This window comes from Struthio camelus, chromosome 1 (genome assembly GCF_040807025.1).
Source record: "Struthio camelus isolate bStrCam1 chromosome 1, bStrCam1.hap1, whole genome shotgun sequence".
NCBI classification, from domain to species: Eukaryota; Metazoa; Chordata; class Aves; order Struthioniformes; family Struthionidae; genus Struthio; species Struthio camelus.
The window spans coordinates 16,964,869-16,984,383 of NC_090942.1; the positions used below are offsets into that span (position 1 = coordinate 16,964,869).

Below are 19,515 nucleotides of genomic sequence, written 5' to 3' on the forward strand. Positions count from 1 at the left end.
GTCAGTCCTTGAAGAGGGTTCTATGGTTGCAGAAAATGAAACACTGCTGTTGAAACCAGCCGCACAATGAATTGTTGACCCACAGGACGTGCTCTGTCCTCCTCAGGACTTTCCCCTTTATTTGCAGGGTGGAGGAGAACACTTGGGCCCCCATGTCCTTGACCATTACCCCCAGGGCCATGTGGTCACATTTGATACTTTCCAGCTCTTCTCTACAAATATTATTGTTGCCCACATGGAAGAGCAGTGGGGGTAGTAGTCTAAGGGCTGGAAAAGCCTTAGCAGCCTCTCTACAACATCCTGAATGCGAGCCTCCAGCGAGCAGCAAACCTCCCTAGATGATGGGTCAGGTCAGCAGACGGGGGCCTCTGTCCCCTACAGCAGGGAGTCTCCCACTACTAACACTCACTACTCTTCTTGGTGCTCCTGTGTGGCTGAGGCTCAGCTGGCATAGATGCTCCATTCGAGAGTGTTCCCAGCTTCTCATCAGCTACACGGGGAGTGAACCTATTCCAAAGCTGCAGATCTTCAGATGGAGAAGGAGCCCTCCTCCTGGTGCCAGAGGTCACCAGCTTCCAGCCTTTGCCATCATGGGAATTTCTACTTCCCAAAAGGCCCTAACTCCCTCCTACGGTTGGACATTCAGGCTCCTGAAGCTGCACAGTCCCAAAGAAGAGCTGGTCTATCTCTTTCTCATCCTCTGTGATGCTGTGCAGTTTGCCGACCTCCTCCTGCAGCTCCTTGACTTGGTGGCACAGGTCCCCAACCACTGTACACCTCCTGCAAGTAAAAAGACCATCAGCCCCAGCCTCAGCGAGAGGCCCCAGGCATTCCCTACTGCCCAAGACTTGGAGAGCTGTGTCCTCCTTCTGAAGCTCCATCTGGATTGAAGCCTCTAATGTTGCAGGGACAATTGCTCCAACAGATGTCAGGGTCCATGCCCTGTGGTGTGTCACCGCCACAGCTGAGAATGCGTACGCTGGTCTGAGCAGTGTCGCCAGGCCCTTCTTTTCAGGCCTTTCTTAGTTTAAAGAATTCCAGAAATTGCAGAAAGCCCAAGGATTTTTATATTTTAACACAGAACATTAAACTTCCAACAAACTTCTAAAGAGAAACCACACAGTGGGCTTCCTTATGTTCATGAATGAGGTCGCCTTTTCCTCCTCGTGAGGAAATGCAACCCTTGGCTTGATAAGGAACAAGGTACAAGATCTAATAACAGTGGAATCCCGACTTTGTAATGGTAACTTTCTTACAAGGAGCCACAAAGACCAAAGAATCCACGACAGTTGTGCTATACTCCAGTAAGGGAACAAAGTAAAGCTTCTAAGAGGAATTTAGGAGAGGTAGATAAAAGAATTAAATCTATACAGGTGGCCAGGAGACTGCTGAAGGATATCAGACTTGAATCAAAGAACCAGTCCGAACCATAGCCAACAGCTAGACTGTATTCAAAAGAAGATAATAAACAGCAAGGAACATAAACTGTGATAGATTAAATAGAAAAATGTAGATGGGCCATAAAGAATTTGAGAAACAAACAGATGAAGAAACCAACCTACTAAATTATTCTTCTTACACATCGATCATGAGCAAAAGCCTGCTGTAAAGTCTAAAGGGCCAATTGCTGACCAGGTTATAAAAGGAGTACTCAGAGGAGACATGGATGTTACAAAAAAGCTAAATTAGTTTTTTTGCATCGTTATTCACTGATGAAGAAAGTGTGAAGATTTTTCTGCTGGAATCCTTTCTGGGGAGCTCAGCAGAGGATCTGTCCAAAGTGGAAATAACAACAGAAGAGGGCATGGTACAAAATGAACTTACCAAGACAGAATGAACACTAACAAAGCACCAAGACTAAACAGTGTTCACTGAACAGTTCTCAATTGCAGCAGTATGTAATAGGACACTTAAAACTGTACTGGAGACTAGAGTGTAGCAAATGTGGCACAATTGAAAAAGAAAAAAAAAAAAAGATTCTAGGCAGATCCAGAAAGCCTACATCTATATCAGAAAAAATAATAGGAACTATAATATAGGGCAGCACGTGCAGAGCCAGCCTGGCTTCTGCAAAGGGAAGTGCTGCCTCACAGGGCTCTTGGAATTCTTTGAAAGTGTCCGCAAGCATGTAGAAAAGAGCGATTGCTGTAGTCGGGGTGGATTTAATAAAGGCTGTTGACAAAATCCCTCATTGAAGGTGCTTGTGGGAGCCACGGTCAAAACAAACAAAAGGAAGTGGTTCTTCACCTAGGGGATAGTAGATCTGAGGAATTCCTTGCCAAAAGATGTTACATGCGTAAGGATTTACATGGGTTCAAGAGAGAACAGGCAGGCACTTGGAAAAGAGACCTGTTGTGGAATATTTAATGGAAATAACTCAGGGTCTCAGGAAATTCTCGCAGATGAAAATGGCCAGAGGTTGGGAGAATAGAAAGTTGGGGGAAAGGGTGGTATCATAATGTAACTGCAATTCTTACTCTTCCTTGGGTATCTGCTTACAGCTGTTAGGGACAGAATACTGTGCTGGGTGGAGCACTGGTCTGAACCAGTTTGGTTATTCTTACTATTTTTAAGTGTCTCATTAAAAAAGTATAATTTAATGAATAGATTGCTGCAGAGGTTCTTTTCTGTTGTTGTACCAGTTGCATCCCCCTCAAACAAATTCTTGATGTATGACAAAAGGATGCCAGGAGAGCTAGTTTTGGGATATATCAGTAGGATAGATTCTTTTCGTGGACTTATTCTTGCCTGCACCTTTGCACAGGGGACCGCTGGCTCTGCTGTAGACAGTGTCAACATCATGATTTCTAACTGATATGAGTTACATGATTTTGCTATTTATATCCGTACTACTACATTTGGCACACAGCATATTTAACTGTTTACAACACACTTGAAATGTTAGTATTTTTTCAGCTGATCTGAGAATGGAAACCTTACATTTTCAATTATTTAAAGCAAAAAATGAAAAAAAAAAGGGGACATCTGTAGGCATAAAATAGACACATACGCCTCCCATAATTCTGTTTTTCTGGAATTGTTGGCCTCAGCTGATTTATCCGTATGGAATAAGAAATAAATCTGACAATAGAAATATCTTTAAAAAAAACAGATAAGCAGTGAAAGTGTAATTCTTTATCTGAGATCATTAGTCAGCACTTCACTGTAACTGGGGCTGACAGTGACCTTCTCTATCCTTGACCTTTTACCTCTCCATCTCTATCTGTAAAGGGAAAACAACTTGTTTACACTTCTTTCTAAAGCTTTATTACATTTAAAATCATGTAGTTCTTGTAACTCTGAACTGTTTTGTGATCAGTGTGCTATTGTTTGTACTGTCAGCAAGATTACCTGAATCCCTTATGGAGAGAGTCTCAAAACCTGCAAGTCATGCAGGATTTAAATTTACAGCAGCAAGTGCGTATACCCCTGAAGACAGATCATGGGAAGACGGCTACAGGTGCAGAAATGCCTCCGTTTACACCATGTCCTGTGGTGCCTATGCTCTGTAGGCAGATGAGAGCAGCACCTTCATATTTCCCCTTTCCTCTCCTCCCTCTTGCTATCGTGACACATCTAACTCTAGTTTGGGTACAATACTGCCTTATTAGGACCAAAACAACTGGAACCAACCCAGTAGGATCAGGTCAGTCCACAGTAATGGATGTAAAACGTATACTAATACTCCTTGAACAAGCTTCCACGTGTGTCACTTCAAATTTGAAAACTTTTGCCCAGCTCAGATCTCTATATCCTAAACATATTATAGTGTCTGAATATTCTGCTGAGGTATATGGTTACAGCCAACAGCTTTTCTAATCTAGTATATTAAGCAGTCGTTTTCCGCTGCTACAAATTTTAAAACAAATGTCAGATACCACCCTTTTCTGAAGAAAAGGTCTAATTTGTCGTTGGTTTGCCTTGATGTTGCAAACTAAATCTGTGAAAGTATTTCCCTACTTATGTAAGTGATTACATTAAAGTCAATAGAAACTTTGGAAGTACTTCAGGAGTAAGGTATTTACCTGAGTAAGGGTATGCATGACTATACTCTGTTGAACTTGGCTCAGATCAAGGCCTACTATTCCCACACTAGTGTGTAAACATGCAGCTCAAAATTAAAGGAAAAAATCCAGAAATTCTCAGCACACCATGTTACAGTGCACTAGATGGTGTACTTTAGAAAACATTGCCCGTTTTATATCGGTAAAAAATTGAAAACAATGGGCATTGTGTAGATTCGTATTTTAGATATTTCACATATACTTTATCCATTTGTTAATGGCTATGTAGTTTAATCATGAACTCTGTGTATTTAAATGCTAAATACCCCAAATAGTGATAATACAGAATGTACAGTTTAAGCCTATTTTGAATGTACGTTTATTTTTCATTTCATATCTCTTTATGGGACAGCAGATAATGCCAGCTTGCAAAGACATTCCAGTTTGCTGCAAAGACTCACGTTATAGCCATTGGACTCTGTGGCAAGAGCATACAAAATATCAGGTAAGTGGCCTTTCGCTTCAAAGTATGCAAATTTTAATTTTTCAAAATTTAAATAAAAAGGTACCAAAAAACGTGATGATTGATATTCTCTAACATATCCTCCATATTCCGATTCCAGTGTCTCTACAGCAGTCACAAAGTCGTGCAGAGTGAAGCCTCATTGGTGGGAGCCAGCGGGCATAAAATAGAGAGAAGAGGGATCGATGCTGCAATAATTACATTCTAGTTCCTATATGTTCAAATATTCACGGAGTTTAGTCAGCCTGATACTGTTTCCATTTATGCGCCAGAGAAAGTGGCTGTATCCCAGCAAAAATAATTTTATATACAGGGATTCTATTACTTCAGCCATCACAGAAGTTCTGTTTGTATAATGAAGTAAACAATTTTATTTTTGTAGTTGAGAGCAAAAGTATGGTATGCTGGAATATTAGCCTAAAATAGTGAAAAAATGCCACAGAAAATTAAACAATTATAAAAATAGAGTAAGCTCTTCTTACTCTTCCTCCTCAGTTATTAATTCCTACATTCAGAAAATCTGCACGAGTTATTTTACTGTGCTTGAAATTAACCATGTGGCATTAAAAAAATAAAATACCCAGTTCTCCTCAAGAGAAGAGGAAAAATAAAATATGTGCTTCTGATATCAACTTCCCCTTATTAGCACAGATTCAGTTACTCTCGTTTATTTGACTGCAGTTGTAAGTTTTTAAATAAAGTTAGTAGAAATTGTGGAGAAAACACTGCACTGAACACTGTATCAAAATTACTACAGCTTTGGTTAGTTTTTTTTTCAGTAATATTAAGCAATTGTATTATGACTAAAGGTACTAAAATTGCTGGCCTTCACTACTAAAGAAATTCTACCAATTAAGGCTGCGTTCCACAAAAAGAAGAGTTTGTATATAGATTACAGAGTGGGACTGCGGCAGAGCAAAAATCACAAGGCAGCAGGAACAGAAAAAAGGGTGCAAGTAAAACAACAGTTTAGGCTTTTCTCTGGGTTTTCAAAGGAAGCAAATAACATTGCTTTTACTGACTGAAACACTGTGCAGGCAGATTGCGGTTTCAATTAAATGTTCCCACAGATCTGACTGTGCTGCATACAGACCTATGTCTGTACTGACAGCTAGGTTACTGAGCCACCAAAAGCGTCAGCCCTCCAGGATCTTGCAACGTCAAAGGTCAGCAGATATGCAGAACTGGAAAAGATCTGTGAACTTTCCCTTCGATAAGAAAATGCTAGAGTAATGGAATATTACAAATAACTGTGGTTTGGCAAAACAGCTCTAAGGGAATGCTATGACTTACCCAAACCAGAGCAAATGTGAAATTTCCAAGTAGAAATCATGCTTAAAAAATAACAAACCCTACACAAGGCAATTTCTTAGCCAGCGTATTGCTGCGCCCTGAAAAATCTTTTTAATTTTACTGACAAAATAATTGGTAGTAAAACCAGGCCTATACACCAACTCAAAGTCAGCTGTTCTGCTCTGTTTCAGATTTTCACATTTTCCAAGCTTTACTTTCTCTTATCTGAATTGTGTGATTAAAAAAATAAATAAATGAAAGGACATCTATCCAGATCTTTCTTTGGTCCTCACTGGCAGACATTTTAATAAGCTCCAAGGTTACTCCACACGCTCTCTACATAGCTTTCCAGGCTGCTGTGGACACAACTGACACGACTTCCTAGGGTGCAGTGAGAAACGGATCTTACTCAGTCTTATCTTGCTGGTCTTCTCTTACTGGGTTTTTTGGAAGGTACCGGGACGTCATGAGAAGTGGTGGGTGATTTTTAAAAGCCAGGCTATCCCTCGCAAACCTAAGATACTATTTCTTCATTCTGAAGCTTGTATGTTGCTTTCTAAATGTCATCATTACACTGTGTCCAAGGAGGGCTGTTTTGTAACAGTAGCATGAGTTACCTACCCCTGCATAGGCTGAGCTACAGTCAGGTAAGCGGCCTCACTTGGCACTTCTTGGCCAAGGCTGCGAGTGCCTAGGGCCACATTTTCCAGATCTGCTTTTCACTCCTACGTTCTCACCGCTGTGTGGGAGAAAAAGACAATAATGCATTATCATATACGTGCAGGTGCGGTACCTTATTAGTTTATTTTTAAAGTGTGAAAGAAGTTTTTTTTACGTATATTCTGATCCTCTCTCTCCTCTCTCGGGCATTGCAAACACTATACTTTTACCGAACCTGTGACTTTGAAATAGAGAAGCAGGAACAGGCGGGGAGGGGGGAAGACAGCTATGACTCAGTGCGATCCCTCCGGGTGAATGGAGCTCCGTTTCTGCAGCGGACCAGCGCCCGGCGCCTCTGCCCAACCCCGCAGCAGCGGCACGGCGCTTGGCCTTCCTCTCCACGAGAGGCCAGGAAATGAAGCCCTGTATTTCGCGACCCGCCGCCCCGCGCCCCTCCGGCCTCCGCAAGCCGCCGGAGCCGCTGCGCGCCGCGGGCGCCCTCGGCAGCGGCTGCCGCCCGCCCCCGCCCCGGGGCGGCGCCTGCTCCGCAGGGGCAGGCGGAAGGGAGTAGGCGGCGCGGCCTGCGGACGAACGCGGCGCCACCCGGCCCAGCTGCCGCCGCCGCGCCCGGGGCCCAGCTCCACGGGAGCCGCTGCCCCCGCTGCATCCGGGCCGGAGCTGCCGCCGGGGCCGCCGAGCCGCGCCGGGGCCGGTAGCGGTGACGGGGACGGTGACGGTGACGGTGACGGTGCCGAGCCGCCGGGGCCGCCCCGCCGGGCGCAGCCAATGGTGGGCGGCGGGGCGGGCTGCGCGGCGCCGGGCCGCGTCGTGCACCGCGCCGCGCTCTGAACGAAAGCGTCGGCCCGCGGAGGCTGCGCTCGCTCGGCCTCTGCCCCAGCGCGGCGGGCAGCCGGGGCCGCCGGCAGCGCCGCGAAGAGCTGGCGGAGCCGCCTTTGCTGCCGGGCCTGAGGAGCCGCCGCCGCCGCCGCCGCCGGCGGGAGGCGGCCCGGAGCGGTGCCGCCGGCCGCCCAGGATGAGCCACATGCTGCGCGCAGCGGCCGGGCGAGCGCGCTGGAGCAGGTCGGGCGCCGCGAAGAGGGCTGCGTGCCTGCTGGCTGCGGCGTACGGGCTCAAAATCCTCTACCCCGTCATCCGCAGGCGGCTGAAGCAGACGGGCCGCAGAAGAGGCGCGCAGGATGGGGACGGCTGCCGGGCCGGAGGGGGCCCCGAGGGGCCGCATCGCCCCGCCAGCCAGGGCAGAGCCTCGCCGGCGCTGAACGCGGATTTTTTCAAGCAGCTGCTGGCACTTCGCAAGCTCTTCTTCCCAAAGCTGGCGAGCGCCGAGCTGGGCTGGCTCTGCCTCCACTCCGTTGCTCTCATCTCCAGGACCTTCCTCTCCATCTATGTGGCTGCGCTCGATGGGAAGATCGTGAAGACCATCGTGGAGAAAAAGCCCAGGAGCTTCGTCCTCAAATTAATCAAGTGGCTCATGATTGCCATCCCGGCCACCTTCGTCAACAGCGCCATACGGTACCTGGAGGGCAAGTTGGCCCTCGCCTTCCGCACACGCCTCGTGGATCACGCCTATGAAACCTATTTTGCCAACCAGACTTACTATAGGGTGATCAACATGGACGGGCGGCTGGCCAACCCCGACCAGTCCCTCACTGAGGACATCATGATGTTTTCGCAGTCCGTGGCGCACCTCTACTCCAACCTCACCAAGCCCATCCTGGACGTTGTGCTCACCTCCTACACCCTCATCCGCACGGCGCGGTCCCGGGGCGCCAGCCCCATCGGGCCCACCGTCCTGGCCGGCCTCGTCGTCTACGCCACGGCCTGCGTGCTCAAAGCCTGCTCGCCCAAGTTTGGCAAGCTGGTGGCTGAGGAGGCGCACAAGAAGGGCTACTTGCGCTTCATGCACTCGCGGATCATTGCCAACGTGGAAGAGATCGCCTTCTACCGCGGGCACAAGGTAAGAGGAGTGAAGTGCGAGGGCGCTGGGGGCTGCGCCTGCAGCGCCGGAGGTGACCGCGCTTCCCGCGCTGACCTTCCAGAGCACTCTGAGTCCCTCTGACATTTAAACCTGTTTACAACTTGCACTTCCCGTTTCCTAGGAAAGTGCAGCCACACAGACTGTGTCTGGGGGGAGCAGAGCGCTGTTCTCTTCTGCTCTGACAGTGTTCCTGTTTCGCAGCAGTATCCTATGTTTTTCTAGAAAGCTAATCTTGATTGTTTTTCCCCACCAGTGCATTCCACTCACCTTCCCAGGCTTGCATTTTCGTCCTTGTTTATTAGCTGCCGCATTCAATGCTGCAGAAATCCTTCTTCTCTAAGGAAAAAAAAAAAATCCAGGAGCACCAGAAAGTCTAGGGGAAAACTTTGTGATAGCACAGAGAGCACTATAGCCTTTGACACTGTTTTGCATAGCTAAGCAAAGATGTAGTCATCGGAGTCTTAAAATAGAATAAGTACAGTCCTATAGTAGTCACAGTTACATAAACTAATAGACTATTTTAAAGCCACTTTACTATGGAACGCATCATACTTTCATTAGAAGTGAATTTTAACGAAAGCATTTTTCAAACGTGGTTTTGAAAAAAAGTTATTTCACGTAAGGTGAAAATGAAAATTGGAAAGCAGCCTGAAATATTATTAACTCTTTCAATCCAAACAGCAATTATGTAGAGTAAATGGTTTGATTTAGTAGAAGCAGTGGTTCCCAAAAGCTGCCTATAGTACTGTCTCAAGTGCAGCTAGATTAAACAGTTTCTTCTGTTCCCCCATACATTGGCTTGAACTGAATGCATTATGTCATACTGACTTGCAACTGTCTTTGACTTGTTGAACCGCTTGGGATAATTCTCTCTTCCTCTGGAGAGCTTGCAGAAACAAGCAGCATTGCATTTCAGGGATCAGCTCTGCAAGTTTAAGTCAGAGATAATTGGTCCCCAAATGCTATCCAGTTTGAGGAGTTTTGGTTGCTGTGAAATTCTGCAACTGCATCGTCATTAAGAGGTTACAGAATCCATCTGACCTGGATTGTTAGGATCAGCTCTTGCAACTGCCTTGTATGTTGTTCCTGTGTCTATTTGAGGGCTTAAAAAACTGGAAACCTGCCAATGTGCTGGTAAGGGACAATGAGGTAAACAAGAACCAGCTCCACTGACTTTCATGAAGTTGTGCAGTTTTGCTGTGAGAATGCAGCACTGTGAAAATAGGTACCACACAGCAGGTGTGATTCAGAAGTCACAGCTCTGGATACCTGATTATTTCATGCACATATGTGAATACATTTTGTATGACCATGGGCATCTTTGTTGCATCATGTAAATATTTTATTTTTTAACTATAGGTAGAAATGAAACAGCTACAAAAAAGCTACAAGGCTTTGGCAGACCAAATGAATCTCATTTTGTCCAAACGTTTGTGGTACATCATGATAGAGCAGTTCCTGATGAAATATGTCTGGAGTTGCTGTGGTTTGATTATGGTCGCTGTGCCCATCATCACTGCAACGGGATTTGCAGATGGCGGTAATACCATTTCTATTAATTTCCAAATGCTTTTTTAAAATTGGGTCCTCAAAAGACTAGACTTCGCTTTAATGCCTGTCACATTTCTTTATTTTTTCACAGACTTCATTACTACATCTTTGTGGAGCGCATGTCATGTCTTTAACTTTCAAGCATAACTAGTCAGCTGAGGAAAGAGCAAAAGTTATAATTTTGAACATAAACCTGATAAACATCATGAATTCAGGACTCTGAGGATACTTGTCTCACATGAGATTACAGTGATCGTTGCAGTCCTTATTCCTTAGCTGGTGCTGGAATGGCATAATGACTCTTGCAGCTTCTTCTGCTATTTTACTAAATGATACGTATTACTAATTTTCCTGGAGTGCTCATCTCCTCATTCCATAAATGGTAGTGTAATTATAGTTAATTATTCTATTATATATTGACCTGTTGGAAACCAGCATTTTCACCTGACTCACTAGGAGAAGGACAGGTGAAGTGCACATTCAGATAGCATCATTTTTAACATCCTGTCGCAACTTTCCAGGAAGTGTAATGAGACTCAAGTAGTATTGCTATTGCATATGTAATAAACAGAAAAAAAGACCACAGAAACACAGGTAGTTAAGGAGGGGTAATGAAAGACAGGCCAGGAAGTTTGCCTTAACGTGGTTCCTTATGCATGATTAGAACCACAGACTATATTACAAATGCGATAGGATTCCTTAAGCGTAGCTCCTACACTGTAAGCAGAAAGATCAGGTCTAAGTTTGGGACATTTTACCGAGAATGAGTGGATTGTTTTCAGCAAAGGACTCGGTAATTATATTCCAAATCAGGGCTGTCCAACTGGACAAGCTTGGTTCAACCTAGAGGATGACTTCATCCAGCCCCCATTATTTACCTTGCTTCCAATTTGGTCTGCACACGCCTGGGTGTTGAGCTATCTGAGCTAGTGCCCATCACATGGCTCAGGAGGGCCGTATAACAGGATCCTGGCTGGCATCCTGTTAACAGCTTCAAAAATATCAGACAGACCTATTCTGAACAGAAGAGTTTGTACAAAGCCATTTCACCTCGTGCAACTGGTGAAGGTTATCAGCACGACAGAAAAGTGATTAACCAGTTTAAGAGTCTTTTTCTAAGGTGGAAACGAGTACAGTCAAGAAAAAGAGTATTTGACTACACATTGAAAAATGTCTGCCTGCCCTTGCAGCATGAAAAAAAAATTAAAAAGAATGTCCTTTACAGGGGTCAAGCCACAGTGAAAGTATATGGAACAAATGAGTGATAATTCACTCGTATTCATGCTGAGCCAAGTAACATTGTGATACCCAGGCACAGTGTTTTGATAAATACTTTTCAAACATGTGAGAAAAGACATAGTGATAGCTCAAGTTGTAAAGCTGAGGAATATTTGCCACCAGCAACATAAAACGTTCATGCATGGGGCTTATTATAGAGCCCTGAGGCACGTCGTAGTGGTGGATTACAAACATATTATTAATGATGACAAATCAGCCCTGTCAAGACCCGTAGAAATACAACAGGTATTCAAAGAATCCAGCAGACTTGAACTTACCACTGATCTGGCTGGCAAAGCAGCGCTGTATGTCTGAGCAGGTCAGATGCAGGTTAGTTCAAACCTGAAGGAACAGAAACTGGATTCATTACTTTCGGATAAATCATCAGTATCAAAGAACTGCATAAAAGTGGTGTTATGACCAGGCCTGAGACCTCAGCTGTAAAGCGATAGATTTTGTACACCTCTTCAGATAAAAGCAATTCTATAAAAAAAAAAATTACAATAAAAAATATTATTGGAGACAATACATCTATAATGCTGACATTTCTGACTCAAATTTGCTAGTTCTGCAGCACGTTTCAGGAAGAAATTAACTGGCAAAGCTGGATTCCTGTTTGAAGACATTGGTGTTGCAGATCTGTTGTCTCTGGTGGGTTTCTGGAAAGTAACTATTTTTGGAAACAAGACTTTAATTTCTCTAAGCACAGTGGACATGTATCTTTGTTCATAACACAAGCATAGTTATCAGTTACATAAATGAAAAGAAAAGAGAAATAGTAGATACTGTTTCCAGTTGGGCCAATCTGTCTGCCTTGTTACAATACAGCACTTCTTCAAACACAGCAGGAAGAGCTTATGAAAAAATGTTTGAGACTGAAGGTTCATGAAAAGCAATTTTAGTGGATTAGGTGCATAATGTAAGGAAATTGTGTTTTGAAATGGTGAAATGCTCATAAACTCCATGTAATACTGATTTTCAAATACTTCTAGAAGCATACTTAAAAGGAGCGACGCAGCTGTTTGTAGAGAGACCCACGCGACGGCTCAATGAGCTAGCCTGGGTGCTGGAAGCAGCGTTAGGTAAATTCATCCAGGAGGAATGCAACATTCCTGTAGCTAAACTGTGGCCAGTTCCTAAGTGATCTAGTTTTGGTAGTTCTACAAAGCGCTGCATGGGCTGTAATTGCAACCAGATCGGTAACATTTGGTTCTCTGAGAAGTGTCAAAACATTTCTGTTTAGCTTGCACTAATGAGTTAACAGGATTCCCTTTATCACCTGAGTTTACTTTTCTTGGTGCGGAAATGACTTTCCGAGTAAGTGAGGACTGCATAAGAAAGCATTTTGTAATCTCGCCCTTCTGTGCAGGAGGTTTCCTGTCTTTTTTAAAAAGTGTGTGCCTCTCAGTGCGTCCCAGGTAGCTAGCTTGCAGCTTGCAACAGTTAGTTGGCAGCGTACTGATGCTGTATAATTTAATCAGGAAAATGTGAATGTTTCCCAACCAGTTAAAACAAAGTTTTAAAAAACATTTGAAACCAGAAAGATATATATATGAGGCCAGAAAGATATATAGATATATCTATATATCTCTCTATATCTGTTTATCTATCTGTGTGGTATGGATGAGCAAATTTACTGTATGAGGAGTTTAGGAAGGTTTTTTTTTTTTTTTTCCCCAGAAGCTCCATAGTGTATTTCAGTGATTTAGATGTTATTATGTAAGGACACCTTTTTGGAGAAGTGAATGAAAACAAAGTAGCAGTTAGATTTAAGTATCTAAAAAAGAAAATAAAGACAGAAAGATAAATCTGGCTTTGGTACTGCGTGTAGGTTGCTAGACGCTGCGGACCCTGGCCCTGTCCTGGAGGTGAGACAGCTACCTACCAAGTACCAAAACACTGTTTGCTTGGCTCTTGCGTTGCCTGACTTAGCCCATAAAATTACGGTCGCATTACTCCTGCAGGTAACTCCTCACAGATTTTCTTGACCGTAACCACTGTGCAAGCATCATAGAGAATAGTTGGCGATACAGGAGTTGCCGCACTGGATCCACCTATTAGTCCCTCCAGCCTGATACCTAGCAGCAGGCAAACTTTAAAAAAAAAAAAAAAAAAAGAGAGAAAAAAGAGAGAGAGAGAGAAGAAAAGAAATCCAGAGCCCCACTCTGCAGCATACTTAAGCAAAATACATGTATAAAATTATGTGAGGCAGAAAACTCCTCAGACCTTTTCTTCTAAACCTTACACATTGAAACTTCTTCAAGCGTGGTTTATCACACACTATTTTCTTAGTTTGTGTGGATGCAAACGTTAGCAGTAAAACAATATGTAGTCTTCAAATATTCAGCCACTTTTTAAATCTTGGTTCCTTCAGAAAGCAAACTTTGCAGATTGACTGTATGCTGCATAAAAGTTTTTGTAGGTCAGATGGTGGCAAGAGTGTATGTGGATATGTTAAATGTAAGCCAATTTATTCTCGCATATCTTCTACAATTTATGCTGCTGATTTCTCTTTGCCAGTTGCTGCTGATATGGTCTTATGGTACAACTCTTTCTTTTGGAGGAAGAATTTTGCTGACAGGATGCAGTGTCATAAACAAAGGATTATGACTTTGTTCTTGGGTCAGATCAACCGAGAAGCTTGTGAGAAAGAAGAATCCTATTTAAAAACACCTGTGATGCTGAAAGAACTTATTGCTGTCTTAAAGAAGTATTATTCTGTTGGCAAATGTGCATCAATATGAGTATTTCCTTTCACATAAAATGAGTAATAATGTAAGGCTAAAAATAATAACAAATATAGTAAAAATGCTATTAAAAATCTTTTTCAGATCATTGTTTAGGTTTCACTTTGCACTGGTAAAATTTACGTTGAAATAATAGTAAATTAGAAGGAAATTATCTAGGTAGACAAGTAGTACGAAAGAACAGGATATTTTGCATAATAAAATTAATTCCATATGCTCTCACTTGGTCTTTGTTACCAACGTATGTATGCTAATTGCATTCACCAATTCTTTTTGGAAGGTTATCTTCCCACAACTTTTCTTGATTTAAAAACTCTTCTATAATGACTCTCATTTTAGCTATGGTTTAAATTGTAGAGGTAATTTTCAGAAGAATATTTTAACAAAAAACAATTTTTACTTTTAGAGTTAGAAGACGGCCAGAAGCAGGCAATGGTTAGTGAACGAACAGAAGCTTTTACTACATCACGAAACCTGCTGATTTCTGGAGCAGATGCTATTGAAAGAATTATGTCTTCGTACAAAGAGGTATTGTACATTAGTCACAGGCACAACAGCAGAGGGAGAAATGAAAGCAAAGTGGAATTAACATTTAACGTAAAGTGTTAAAAATAGAGCCTTTTTAAAAGTCAAATTCTATTGCACTTAAATACATGGAGATCTTTTGAGCTGATTGTCTGGTCTTTAGAGTTAAGTCCGCAAAGAGCCTAAAGTGCACAGCTGGCAGTATGGTCCAACATATAGGTGTCATCTTAATATCTGTGCTCAAGTGCCACCAGAGAGCACTAGAATTTCCTGGAATATGAGTGCTAAAAGTTCAAATTCCTCCTCTGTGTGCAACAAGGACCTCAATTCAGGTCGACTTGAATGCTTATTTTCTGGCCATCTAAACCGTGCAGCCATTCTCAGTACCTTCTGATTCTGTTAAATTGGAAGTAATTTTACCAAGTAGAAAACTTTAACAGGAAAAATCCACCGCGGAACAACAGATAGCCTAGAGGTACAGGATGTTCATCTGCAAGGTCAAGGATGTTGTTTCAGGTCATCATCTGAGTTCAGGTGAAGTTGGGCTTTTAGCCATGGTCTGTCCTGGGTGGTTCTCTAAATGTCCACTATTTGGCCAAAAAAAAAAAAAAAGAGAGAGAGAGAGAGCACCATTAGTCTCTGTTATTCTCCTCAACATTTCCTGCCTAATGTGGTTCTGCATTTGTTTGATTGCATTTTGCTAATCCCTTTCCCAGTGCAGTGTGAGGGGGGCCTAGGCAGCTAATTGAAGACTATGGAACCCATTACTTGGAATCCAGCCGTACTAGCTACAGCTTTTTAAATTGGGGAAGGAGAGGTAGTTTGGAGCCTTCGAATGTAGACTCTGTATTTTCTCCGCAAGGAATACTTCTTATTGACAGTAATTTTGACCTATGCTCCTTTAGCTACTTCACTGCCTGGATTCTGCTCTAAAGAGACTGCCAGATAATCTCTTGTACACTGATTTTACTTCTGTTTTATTTTACATATTTAAGTCATTTATATAATGTGCATGGAGACTTACAAACATGGCAGTTTTATTGTTTGGAAACAAAAACATCCAATCAGTAGTAGCAACAAATGAACAAACTCACTTAATTTATAATATAGTAAGATTTTAATCCCAGATAGCATGAGGTCAAAGACCAGTTCTTTGAATTTCTATCTTAATTTTACATTTATACTTCTGCTGAAGAAATGCTGAGATACTTTAACCAGATGTTCATTCCGGTTTCTTGATTCAGTTTCCAAAGAAGAACAGTATACTTCAGTTCCCTTCACCAAGTAGTAGTGATGTATCGGTTCTTAGCCATTCGATCTGCAAAACCAGCATTGCTCCAGTAAATGTAACCTGTCTTGCAAATGAAGTGGGCCCAGCTTTTATTTGCAGGTCAACAGTTTAAATGCTTTTATTTAATGTTCTGACAAAATGAATTTGTAGGGTTGTGGTCTGGAAACTCACCTCAAGTTATGTTTTGTGCGGGGTGCAGTTGGTACAAGCTCATCTCCCACGGATGCCCCTGCGGGCGCTGTATGAACTGCTGAGTCCCGGCCCAAGCTCCTGCCGAGTTCGCTAGAAAGACTCCAGTGTGGAGCATGATGTCACAGCTCCTGTGTGCTACCTACTGCTTCAAGTGCTGTTAACCCAATACTTTTCACAGATGTTAATGCAATTACTGATAATGCAAGACCTTACAGAGCTGCAACATTTGTTGATTATACTTTTTAAACTGAATTATCCTAGACATTGTTTACTTACAAACCTCCAGTGGGGTGATGACCCTGTGACTGTGACCAGTACTCCCTACTTAATCTTGCACAAATAATGACATTTACGTAGAATTGGATCTCTTTATGTTGGAGTTATGTATGCCCGTTACAGGTGAACTGTATCATGGGGTATACACTATTTAACTACATCAAGCTAGTTATTTTATACTCCTACACTCGTTTTCTTGCTGTTCTTGTCTTGCTCTCCGCATTTAGTATAAAAATTCATCCTTTCAAACCATCTGATAATATGTTTATAAGATGCCTGGGTTTAACTCCTTGCTGCCAGCGAATGCAGGCAGTTCTTTGAGAGTTTTTGTTGATGTCACTGTCTACAGATAAGAATTTCCCAGAGATCTGGAATTCTATGTTCACCAGGTGGCAACTATTCTAAAAGGCTGAGAAAAGGAGAAAGCCTTTTAGGAGACCTCAGCAGCTTAAAAATTACCGGTTCTAGTCTGAGGTCTCAGATTTAGCTCTAGTAATCTGGCATGCAGTTGACATACTCGGAAGAGCCAATTAATTTTTGTACCATGTTGATGAGGATATGCCCTCATGCTACCTGTTTTATGCATAAAAAGCACACCTTTCCCACTGAAGGTTTAGGTGGTACAGGGAAATAAAAATAAATAATTATAAGCATCAGCTTTTCTCTCTTTTATTAACCTTTATTTTGCTGGAGAATACAGAGATTTTGTTTTTCTCTTGTATGATACGCCCTCTGTTTTAGGATATTCTGATAGCCACTCTCTGCAGGTTGAAGATTCAACAGCTGCGTGGAAATCAGCAGTGCCTGCAACCTCCTTATTTACTGGAGCTACAGTAATTTACCTTGTCTGAAATCTGTGCCCTCAAACTGTTAGTAGGAGATAGTAGGGGATAGCACAGAATCTCAAAGAATGAAAGATGCATCCTTGATTCTTCCAGAATAACATTTGAGAAGCATTGGCTCAAAATAGCTGGGAATGTTTTTCACGAATTTTTGGCCAAATATTTCATTTAGAGATTTATAAAGTATGACTGAAATGGGGCGTTTGTTATTTCATAGGTTACTGAGCTAGCAGGCTACACAGCCCGTGTCTACAACATGTTTTCAGTCTTCGATGAAGTAAAAAGAGGCATTTACAAAAGAGCTGCTGTTATTCAAGAGTCCAAAAGCAACAGCAAGAATGAAGATAAAGCAGAATTACACATGGATGGGCCCTTAGAAATCAAGGGTAATTATTTCTCATTTTTATATATTTCTCTGTTTGAGGGCCTCAGTGGTGCAGTGGGACAGAGACAAAAGCTTTTGTTTCTACAAGAAATCCAGCCTCTCACTGAATGCCCCAGAGACCGTATTGTCTCCCATTTTATGTTCCTTACATGCTGTTTTGTAACTACGGGCTTTTGCAATGCACTTCTAATGTATTGTCACTAGGATTGCTTGAATGTTTTCTGTGAAAACTTTTAATGAAAAAGGCATTTCAACTATACTATTATTGTTGTTAGTGATATTATTGTTATTATTATAGGGACAGTGCCAGCTTTCTCCTGAGGCTTATATTTTTTCAGAAAACTGAGACTAACATTTTCATTTGGGAACGCTACACTATTTTATTTGGGATAGGAGGGAAAGAGAGCAAGTGAGCTGTTTGATAATCTTTGACAAGAATAGTAGTTTGTTTTCAGCTGATAAAAGTCAGCCCGTCCCTCATTTTTTTTCATCATTTAGTTGAAATTTTCAAGCGAAAATATGCTGACAACTCCACCCTTTCCCCCATCTTCCTGATGATCTGACCTGTGACCGTACAAACCGTGGGGTGGTTGGTTTCCTCCATCCCTCTCGTCCCCTCTGGGGCTATCCAATCAGTATACCGCTTATTCCTCCCCTCCCTATCCTGTACCCTTCTGGTGCCGGTATCGTTCTGTCTCCACCCTCCCCACAGCATTTCCTGAGCACATCTTTTTCTTATTGTGCTCTGCTCCGTTAACCATCTATCTCTGCCTCCTGCATCCAGCTTCTCTCTGAGCTACTTCATACAGCATTTGCAATGGGCTTTTCCCGGTTTTTCCGATAGACCCTCCTACTTCCTCTCTGTCTTTGTTGTTGACAAGCCTCATTCCCTCCCACTGGCCTCTGAAAACTTAGGTCTCGTTAGAAATGAACACACCAAAGTGCCCTTTATGAAATAACTTCTTTCGACAAATTTCGACAGTGTTGCCCTTCAGCCCAGGCTTCTCAGAAGTTCTCTGGCAAGCTTCTGCATAGCAAACAGCCTGGTGCGGCGTAGTGGCTGTCTGTGGGAACAGCTGATTTCTTGATCTTGTAGATCCTGGTGATGTTTGGCTGCCATTAAAATAAATGATACTTTATAAGTGTTACATTTTGCGATGTCCCAGAGAAAAGATTTTGTAGTTCATAGCGCAATAAAATAAGGCTGGGGCCCTTTTTGCGTAACTATGTATTTTAAAAACAAATATAGTTGAGATATAAAAGAATGCTGTTTGTGTTCCCTTCTGGTCTAGTATACTAATACTCTGCTCCTTTCTCCTCTCCATCCTTTTCCCAAGATTTGATTCCACTACAGTTGCAAACTTCATCCTACCTAAATTCCTCCTAAGTCGCAGTGACTAGTGTTTCTTACTGACTGGTTATGGGCTTTCAGAGGCATCTACCAATAGGAAACAGTGTGCACGAGGACTTAAGGAGAATTTAGGCCAGATGAATCTAGGCCACAGGCTCCACTCTTGTTATGACAAGTTCCATTGTAATACTATTTTTCCACCTTTCTTTCACTCTTGATACTTCAGAAATCCCTGCAGAGTAGATTTACATGTGGATGGAAGTACACGTGCTTACATGCGTGTATGTGTCTCTATTGCTAAAAAAGAAAAATGTTGATATTTAGCTTCCCAAAAGGGGAACCACACAGTACTTATTTCCTTTTAAACCATCCTATATAAATCTGTGTCACTAAGGAATGCCTATGTTGTGCCCCGCGTTCACTGTTGTCTATACGTGTATTAAGAAAACATGAAAAGTTTTACAACATTTTAAACAGATCATAATTCTGCAATATATATTGAGTATCATATAATTCAGAATTTTAAAGTCGAAATATAATTTTATACATCTTGCAGAAATATTGTCAAACTGTGCTTTTGGTTATATTTAAAAATACTTTA

The 19,515-nt window shown here is 42.5% G+C and overlaps 1 protein-coding gene across 1 annotated transcript in view; it reads left to right on the plus strand.

The window, feature by feature from the left end:
- The first annotated feature begins 7,372 nt into the window (after positions 1 to 7,372).
- Positions 7,373 to 19,515, plus strand: part of ABCD2 (ATP binding cassette subfamily D member 2) — a 53,295-nt gene continuing 41,152 nt past the window's right edge. Inside the window, exons 1-4 of the mRNA XM_009665994.2 lie at positions 7,373 to 8,455; positions 9,836 to 10,016; positions 14,459 to 14,580; positions 17,396 to 17,564. Of these exons, the coding sequence (XP_009664289.2) occupies positions 7,514 to 8,455; positions 9,836 to 10,016; positions 14,459 to 14,580; positions 17,396 to 17,564 (1,414 nt within the window). The 5' untranslated portion in view covers positions 7,373 to 7,513. The remainder of the gene's footprint in view (positions 8,456 to 9,835; positions 10,017 to 14,458; positions 14,581 to 17,395; positions 17,565 to 19,515) is intronic.